The sequence below is a fragment of the Centropristis striata genome, chromosome 8 (genome assembly GCF_030273125.1).
Source record: "Centropristis striata isolate RG_2023a ecotype Rhode Island chromosome 8, C.striata_1.0, whole genome shotgun sequence".
Taxonomy (NCBI): Eukaryota; Metazoa; Chordata; class Actinopteri; order Perciformes; family Serranidae; genus Centropristis; species Centropristis striata.
In genome coordinates, this window is record NC_081524.1 from 39,793,098 (window position 1) to 39,802,422 (window position 9,325).

At 35.6% G+C, this 9,325-nt stretch overlaps 1 protein-coding gene across 1 annotated transcript; it reads left to right on the top strand.

Moving 5' to 3' along the window:
* Positions 1-1,009: 1,009 nt before the first annotated feature.
* Positions 1,010-9,117, top strand: LOC131975918 (serum paraoxonase/arylesterase 2-like). Its single transcript, XM_059338744.1, has 9 exons — positions 1,010-1,178; positions 1,302-1,372; positions 1,454-1,509; positions 2,662-2,824; positions 4,794-4,920; positions 6,748-6,951; positions 7,038-7,119; positions 7,828-7,956; positions 8,528-9,117. The coding sequence occupies exons 1-9, from the start codon at positions 1,102-1,104 to the stop codon at positions 8,687-8,689; spliced, it is 1,071 nt and encodes a 356-aa protein (XP_059194727.1). The 5' UTR covers positions 1,010-1,101; the 3' UTR covers positions 8,690-9,117.
* Positions 9,118-9,325: the final 208 nt, after the last annotated feature.

A 9,325-nucleotide genomic window follows, 5' to 3' on the forward strand; every position in this document is an offset into this window, starting at 1 on the left:
CCGTGTAACAAAAACTTTAAATGTTCTATAATCTCTCATATTCAGCTTTATGCTTCACATTAACTCATTAAGTCCCTTTTATTTGCAAGACTGTGTGACTGCGACAAGAAGTGACTTCTCCAAAATGTGGCTGTGACTAGAAACAAATGTGAAAAAGTAGCTAATTTCAAAAAGCTTATTTTTTTATAAAACCCATTTATTGCATTAAACCAGTTTTGACCATATTTCCTGAACAAATTAATATAAAACAAGTAACAAAAATATCGCTGTGACTTATATGTCAGAAAAAGGCAAATTTGTGTCTCTGTAAGCAGAAAAGGTGTCTAGTTTATTTATTTTAAAATAAGAAATAGCATGAACATAAATTCCATAAACGCCTAATGTCACATCACAGATATTTGACATTTAGGGGTATAATTATTTTTTTTAAACATCATAAATGTGTTCTATGTGGTCCACTTGGTCTGTGGTATATCTCCCATAATTTTCCTTTAAAGGATAAATAGGTCTGGGTTCTTATGGGTTAAAAATTGCAACTTTAGTATCAGAGCTGTTTTAGATGAAATTAGGCTGCGGACGAATTAGCTCCAACCATTCGGAATCATGCTGCATTCACGTGCTTTTCATATGTAGGTAAAAATCACAGATTTTCACCACGAGAACTGTAAACACGAGAAAAATTCATGCTTCTCCCACCAGCAGTAGCTAAATTAATACTTATCGTGCTCACGTGCCTTTAATGCTACTTTTTTTTTTTTTTTTTTTACACTTTGTATCTGATTGGAGATAGTGACGCATGGCTACATTTTCCCGAAGGTGCAAGATGATTAGAGAGGGATGAAGAGAATGTTAATGTGTGAAATGCAAGATACCGTTGAAGTGATCCGAGTGTTTCAGCCTGTTTGAGTATGCACCAAATGCAGGATAGCAACATTTATCAAAAAGAAAAAAGGTAAACTTAAGTACAGGTGAGTTTACAGATTTCCGAGGGTCGTGGAGGCATCATGGTTGAGCCTGTAGCGGCACGCCTCGCCTGGCTGCAGACTCCTGCAGCCGTCCGGCTTTAACTTGTTACTAACACTTTACCATCGTGATTGAAACATGGGAAAGTTAATCTTCATCTCCATTCTAATAGCTGCTTTAGCTGCGCTGCTCGGGGAGAGGATGGTCAACTTCAGGTACAGTAAATGTGGAAACGGTGCCACAGTTTGGATGTTTGTTCCCGGCGTTTTCTTTAGGAAAACCAAAGTTTTTTTCTTGCCACTTGACTTAATGTAACGAATTTGTGGGAAACATTGCAGGAAAAGGTGCCTCGCCACCAGAGAGATCACCAACAATCACCTCCCCAACTGTGTTGCACTCAAAAATCTGGGTAAGTAACAAAATGTAGCAAAATGTTTAACAAAGCGAACATATATTATATTTCCTGTGCATTGACTGTGTGTGTTTCCAGATCATGGATCAGAGGACATCACGATCCTGGGGAACGGGCTGGCCTTCATCAGCACGGTGAGTAGTACTATTAGTGTTGTAGAGCCAGATTTACTCCTCAGGAGTTGATAACTTCAGATCAGAAAAGTAAACCTCTTTGTCAATAGAAGCACCTTATGACCAGACTAATAAATAGATCAATAGAAGCACCTTATGACCAGACTAATAAATAGATCAATAGAAGCACCTTATGACCAGACTAATAATAATGCGACACTCAAGGCACTTACCTGGTTTGACCCAACAGGTCCATAGAGCTGGTTGTTTGTCTGGCCAACAGTCCAAAAATCAGATATTCAGAAAAGAGAAGAAGAGAGAGGATAAACAGAAATTCTTCTTATTCAAGAGGCTTGAAACAGCTAATTTTCTCTTATTTTATTTGCTTTGAAAATGTGACTTGATATGCTCAGCAGCCTCATATTAAAGTTTGTTTAATCCTTCCAATGATCTCTTTGGAAACTTTCCATAAATGTCAGTTGGCTTATCTGCTTTTATCATGAAGTTTACTTTTTTTACCTTACCTTTTTTTGTAATTCTGTGTCTTTTTTGATAATTTTGTGTCTTTTTTAGTAATTTTGTGTCTTTTTTGATAATTTTGTGTCTTTTTTTAGTAATTTTGTGTCTTTTTGGTAATTCTGTGTCTTTTTTGGTAATTTTGTGTCTTTTTGGTAATTTTGTCTTTTTTAGTAATTTTGTGTCTTTTTGGTAATTTTTTGTCCTTTTTGGTAATTTTGTCTTTTTTGGTAATTTTGTGTGTTTTTTGATAATTTTGTGGGGGGTTTTTGGTAATTTTGTGTCTTTTTTTTGTAATTTTGTGTCTTTTTTGGTAATTTTGTGTCTTTTTTTTAGTAATTTTGTGTCTTTTTGGTAATTTTGTGTCTTTTTTTGGTAATGCTGTGTCTTTTTTGGTAATTTTGTGTCTTTTTGGTAATTTTGTGTCTTTTTTGGTAATTTTGTGTCTTTTTTTGGTAATGCTGTGTCTTTTTTGGTAATTTTGTTTTGGCTTATCTGCTTTTATCATGAAGTTTACTTTGCTGGGATTCTTTAACCTACAGATCAGGTGTTGATCAGGTTCTGGGGAGGGAAAGAACACGTTATATAAGACTTTTTTAAACCTGCTCTGCAATGTTTTGTGCATAATTACGTTTTTTTTTTTTTACTCCTCTCAAGGGTCTGAAGTATCCGGGAATGCAAAGCTCAGATATACAAGGAAAGATCTTCACCATCGACATGACAGATAGTCGGATGAAACCAGTGGAGCTGCGCATGCCGAGAAACTTCGACCTGGAGTCCTTCAATCCTCACGGCATCAGTGTTTACACCGATCCAAGTGGTAAAAACACATTTCATTTATGTTGTTTCACATATGTGACACACACAAGTCTGTACAAGACATTCACCTTCAGGGCAAAATTACACTTCAGTGGCTTTCAAGTGTTTGTTTTTTTCAGTTTGATCCCTTACGGTTTGGATTTTTCCGCAGATATACACTACTGGTCAAAAGTTTTAGAACACACCAACTTTTCCAGAATTTAATTGAAAATGATGCAGTTTAATGTCTCAGTGTACTCTGAAATGAATGCACATTTGCAACATTTAAAATTCTTTATTGAGCATGATAGTGTTTTGAAAGTTAAAAAAAAAGATTCAAAATCACATTTTATGTTGGACTAAAGGACTAAAAAAAGACACAAAATGACCAAAAAAAGACACAAAATGAACAAAAAAAGACACCTAAAGACACAAAATGACTAAAAAAAGACACAAAATGACTAAAAAAAGACACAAAATGACTAAAAAAAGACACAAAATGACTAAAAAAAGACACAAAATGACCAAAAAAAGACACAAAATGACCAAATAAGACACAAAATGACTTACAAAGACACCTAAAGACACAAAATGACTAAAAAAAGACACAAAATGACCAAAAAAAGACACAAAATGACTAAAAAAAGACACAAAATTACCAAAAAAAGACACAAAATGACCAAAAAAAGACACAAAATGACTTACAAAGACATGAAAAGAATTCAAAAATGGACAAAATAGCCCAAGACTCCATAGAGTTAAGTTGTTAACCCATTTCTTGTTCCCTGAAAAAGGCCTACTTGTATAATTCTGAAATGTACATTATTTTCCAGTTTTGGTTAAGCTTACCTTTTTTTATTTACCTCTGGCAGTTCACCACTTACCTTTGGACCCTTTCAAGCTGTTCATTTGACTTGAACTGCTTGAATTTCAATAAAAAACTGGAAAAATTGGGGTGTTTTAAAACTTTTGACCGGTAGTGTATATCAAAAAAATGCACATACATTTTTTCCACAGGACAAAAACTTTATTTTCTACTCAGGCAACTGTAACTACTGGAGACGGTGTGTGTTTAATCTGTACGTGTCTGGTATGTGGACAAACCTGTTGGGATTCATTATTAACAATAGATCCTGTGGGTGAAATAGGAGTAGCTATAAACTTCTGGCTCTTAATCCGTACACAATGTTCTACTAGGTCACGGCCAATATGGGATTTTTGAGACCGATACAGATTTGTAGAGGGGAAAACTCAGGAATTACTGATATGGCAGCCAATATAATGCATTATTGAGCTGGTATGATAATAGACCTTTTCTATGTGGACTTTGCAATGATTTTTAAATCAATATGACTACGCAGATGTACTCAAAAGGCTGCTTTCTTAAGTAAAAAAATTTTATAAAGGATATTGTGTTAGAAAGAAAATAAGTCTTTTTTGATAATTTTGTGGGGTTTTTTTGGTAATTTTGTGTCTTTTTTTGGTAATGCTGTGTCTTTTTTGGTAATTCTGTGTCTTTTTTAAATAATTCTGTGTCTTTTTTAAATAATTTTGTGTCTTTTTTGATAATTTTGTGTCTTTTTGGTAATTTTGTGTCTTTTTTTGGTAATTTTGTGTTCTTTTTTTATCATTTTGTGTCTTTTTTGGTAATTTTGTGTCTTTTTTGGTAATTCTGTGTCTTTTTTTGGTAATTCTGTGTCTTTTTTTGGTAATGCTGTGTCTTTTTTGGTAATTTTTATTTTTTTTTTGGTAATGCTGTGTCTTTTTTTGTAATTTTGTGTCTTTTTTGGTAATTCTGTCTTTTTTAAATAATTTTGTGTCTTTTTTGATAATTTTGTGTCTTTTTTTGGTAATTTTGTGTCTTTTTTTGGTAATTTTGTGTCTTTTTTTCTAATTCATGCCTGTCGCTCTACTTTATCACACGCAGACACATTTTTCAGTTTGGTCGGCAGTATTTTTTTATTTTGAACGATTTCCTTATTTCTCTTCAGATGATGCAGTATACCTGTTTGTCGTCAGCCATCCTGAACATAAAAGCCAAATCGAGCTGTTCAAATTTGATGAGGACGACTTCTCATTGTTGCATCTGAAAACCATAAAGCATGAACTTCTCTCAAGGTACAGTATGGTCCCCATTTTCTATTGTTCATACCATTAAATGCACTTAACCCTTAATATGAAACCCTCATTGAAATACTTGCAAATTCCAAATTTCAACCCTAGAGAATATTGGAGGATATTACATACTGCCAGAATGTGTGTAAAATACATACGAAAATAATATTTTGATGAAAAAAGTTTACGAGATTAAAGTGGCAAATCTATGAGAAAAAAATGCGCAGATTTATGAGATTTAAAGTGGTGAATCTGGGAGAAAAAAGTAGCTTTTTTCCCACTTTTTTCTCGTAAATCTGCTACTTTTTTGGCGCAGATTTGCCACTTTGAATCTCTTAAATCTGCAACTTTTTTTCTTGTAGATTTGCCACTTTAATCTAGTAAATTTGCAACTTTTTTCTCAAAATATTACCTGAAGTTACCAAATATAGTTCTTTGCCTGAGAAAGGGTTAAAGGGGAACTTCAGTTTCTGTCCTGCTACTAAAGGTGACAACAGTTTCTCCTTCTTCTAGTCGTCTCTGTTGGCTCTTCCCATCAGTGGCCAGGCACTTATGATAACAATCTGAACGTCACGTTACATTGGCTGTGTAATTGCCCTTGCAGCCCAGTGGCTGTGGAGCGCTGGACCAGTTTATAGAAAATAACTGTTATCCCCATTAGTCAGTGGTGGAAACGTATTCAGATCTCTTACTTAACCCATTTAGGTCTAAAACGCCTGCAAAACCTTTGGGCGATTTTAAAATAACCATCTAAAACCTGAAGTTTTTTTAGTAATTCTATGTCTTTTTTTTTGGTAATTCTGTGTCTTTTTTGATAATTTTGTGGGGGGTTTTTGGTAATTTTGTGTCTTTTTTTTTTGTAATTTTGTGTCTTTTTTTTGGTAATGCTGTGTCTTTTTTTGGTAATTTTGTGTTTTTTTTGCAATGCTGTGTCTTTTTTGGTAATTTTGTGTGTTTTTTGGGTAATTTTGTGTCTTTTTGGTAATTTTTTGTCTTTTTTGGTAATTCTGTGTCTTTTTTGGTAAATTTGTGTTTTTTTTTGCTAATGCTGTGTCTTTTTTGGTAATTTTGTGTCTTTTTTGGGTAATTTTGTGTCTTTTTTTAATAATTTGTGTCTTTTTTTGGTAATTTTGTGTCTTTTTTGGTAATGCTGTGTCTTTTTTGGTAATTTTGTCTTTTTTTTGATAATTTTGTCTTTTTTTAGTAATTTTGTGTCTTTTTGGTAGTTCTGCGTCTTTTTTGGTAATTTTGTGTCTTTTTTTTGGTAATGCTGTGTCTTTTTTGGTAATTTTGTGTCTTTTTTGGTAATTGTGTCTTTTTTGGTAATTTTGGGTCTTTTTTTTAGTCATTTTGTGTCTTTTTTTGGGTAATTCTGTGTCTTTTTTTAATAATTTGTGTCTTTTTTTTGGTCATTTTGTGTCTTTTTTTGGTGATGATTTCAAAGTTCTGGAAAAGTCTCATGTTGCATTGCAACACTCCCACATGTATTCTGATGCATTTCATTGGCCAAGAGACTGAAAATAGGTGGAAAAAAAACTACAAAACGACATATATCCGCTTTCCAGGTTTTAAGTGCTGCACAAAGAATAGATAGATAACACAATACAAAGAAATGTAGTAAACAATAGAACAGTAAAATGCAATAAGATAAAATGAATTAAAAATGGGATAAAAATAAATAAAATAAAATGTAAAATGTACTGCCTGCACAAAATAAAATATGCATGGAAACAAATAAAAACAAAAAATCATAAAATCAACATGTTATATTGTCATTAATTGTAAAAATGGTTTATTTTAAAACGATATAATATGTTTTTATCTTTCCAGTGTAAACGACATTGTGGCCGTTGGAGTGGACAGCTTCTATGCAACCAATGACCACTACTATTCACATGAGGTCCTTAAAGGCATCGTGGAGCCTTTCCTGGCTCAGCCGTGGTCTAATGTGGTCTTCTACAGTCCTGAGGAGGTCAAAGTGGTGGCTGACGGACTTTACTTCGCAAATGGCATCAATGTGTCACCAGACAAAAGGTAAGAATGAACTGCAGGGTCATGCATATGCTCAGTCACGCTTCACATGTCTGAGTTTTTCAGATTAATTTATTTTTTTCTTGCAGGCATGTATATGTGGCAGATCTATTTGACCACAATGTGCATGTGATGGAGCGGAAAGAAGACAATGGGCTGGTCTCTGTCAAGGTAAGTCATTTAAAGTTTCAGCTACTAAGGCTGCGTTCAGACTGCAGGCGAATTTGATTCAAACCAGATTCCTACTCAAATCCGATTTTTAGGGCTGACTGTCCACACTGTTTTTAGCAAGTGGCTCTGTTCAGACTGGGCCACATTATTGACAGGTTGCTAAAGTAACAGCGTCAGAGCGTCTGACGTCATATAATTGCGACAGCGACAAAAACAGCAACAGCAACAGCAACAGCAACAGCAACAACAACAAACATGATGGAGGCAGGTCTCCTCAGTATAATGGCCTTATCTCTGTCCAGTAGAGGTGCAGAACATCTCAGACGCACCAGGGGAGAAACCGGGCGGATGGACGCCCCGTCGGGCCGCATGAGTCGGGCGCGGCTGCCGATGGACACCTCGTCTCCGCGCTACGCCGCGTAGAGTGACGTCACAGACAGTCAAAAACGATCTGAGTGTTTGGAGGTTCAGACTGAGACGCATCTGTCCAAATGCGATCTGAAACTACCTCCCGAAGGTGGTTTCGATCTGGTTCGCAAAAATTTGGATTTCATGTGATTTGTGACTGTTCAGACTTCACTAGAGCCATCCAGTTCCAACCTGGATGGGCTAAAAATCAGATTTTGGCTGGCAGTCTGAACGCGGCCTAAATGTCTTAGTCAAGGCACTGAAGTGCATGTTTAACTGTAACTTTGTGACTCTCACCAGTCTGTGGCTGTCGGTTCTCTCTGTGACAACGTGGAGGTGGACGCTGAGACTGGTGACTTGTGGCTCGGCTGTCATCCTAATGCATGGAAAGTTTTCCTGTTTGATCCCACGGACCCTCCAGGATCAGAGGTTGGTCTGTTTTCTCTGTTTTACAACTTAGTTAACTGTGAGAGGCCTGAACGTATCACAAGAACAGACAAAATGTAAAGTAGAGCCAGAACCATACGGGACTTTTGAGGTCGATACTGATCTTAGAGGGGGAAAATTCATTAATAGCCGATATGGTGGCAGATATAGTAATTTTTTATATGGATTGTGCACTGATTATTCACCACTCTGCAAATGTACATTTTTATACATCATTATATATTATACAAACAATGCATTACATTGTCAGCCAATTCTATAAATGAGAAAATAAAGAATAAATAGGAATTGAAAACATCACTTCTGTTCAGTGTCAGTCATTGGCTGACTATTTAATAAAAGAGAATAGTGCATTATATATTGTGTAAAAAAGAAAAACGGCACATATCAGACAGCATATACACCATACCGATATAACACTGATGTATCAGTCGGCTCTAATATAAAGTTTGTTTTGCTGCATCGGCCATATTCTGCTTGTATTAACACCTGATCTGTCTATTTACACAATTTATACATTTTTTTATAATTCTTCTGACTCTGTTTTCTGCAGGTCATCAAAGTCCAGAACATTCTCTCTGAGCAGCCGGTGGTGACTCAGGTGTTCGCTGACGACGGCCAGGTTCTCATGGGTTCCTCTGTAGCAGCTCCCTATGGAGGGAAGGTTCTCATCGGCACTGTGTTCCATAAAGCTCTGAGCTGTGATCTGAAGTAGACGGTTACCTTTTTACATATGATCGACCTGTTTGCAAAGCTCTCAGTCACATCAGGAGATGATGATGGGATTTCAGCTCTGGTTTAACTAACGATGAGGAGGTGAAGGACGGTAGATGGATTGTGAGTATCTGATATTAAAGTAATGATCACTGGTTACGTCATGATATTTGAAAGTGGTTTTCTGACACAGAAGTTGCAGAACTGCACAGAACCACTGTCAAATAAGAATTTGATAAAACTTGTTCAAACGTGTAAAAATTCACATGTTTGCTCTGACATATACTGTATGGAAAAACTATTTTTCACTGGTCACCTGAAAATTGAAAATCTGTACAGATTCGGTGTAACTACCTGAGTGTTTTTACCTGTTAATCGCTACATTGTCACATTTGTTTGACGGTTAATAAAACACAAAGAGTGATGCTGGTTCTCTAGTTTGCCTCGTGCTTCAGTGAATGTGCAGACAGACGACTGTAAATCAACCTGGCAGGTTAAAAGGATCCTCCATGAACCACATTCAATACCTGGAACATTATTCAGGATAATTAATGGCATTTCTCACAAGGCCAATTCTTTATTTATAGTATTTAACTGATCCAACAACAGAAAGCCACTACACAAACTAAAATGAGGA

Excerpts from the sequence above, each read along its gene's own strand:
- LOC131975918 (XM_059338744.1), top strand. The coding sequence starts at position 1,102 with ATGGGAAAGTTAATCTTCATCTCCATTCTAATAGCTGCTTTAGCTGCG. Across the intron at positions 1,373-1,453 it reads TGTTGCACTCAAAAATCTGG|ATCATGGATCAGAGGACATC; the intron begins GTAAGTAACAAA and ends GTGTGTTTCCAG. Across the intron at positions 7,957-8,527 it reads CGGACCCTCCAGGATCAGAG|GTCATCAAAGTCCAGAACAT; the intron begins GTTGGTCTGTTT and ends TGTTTTCTGCAG.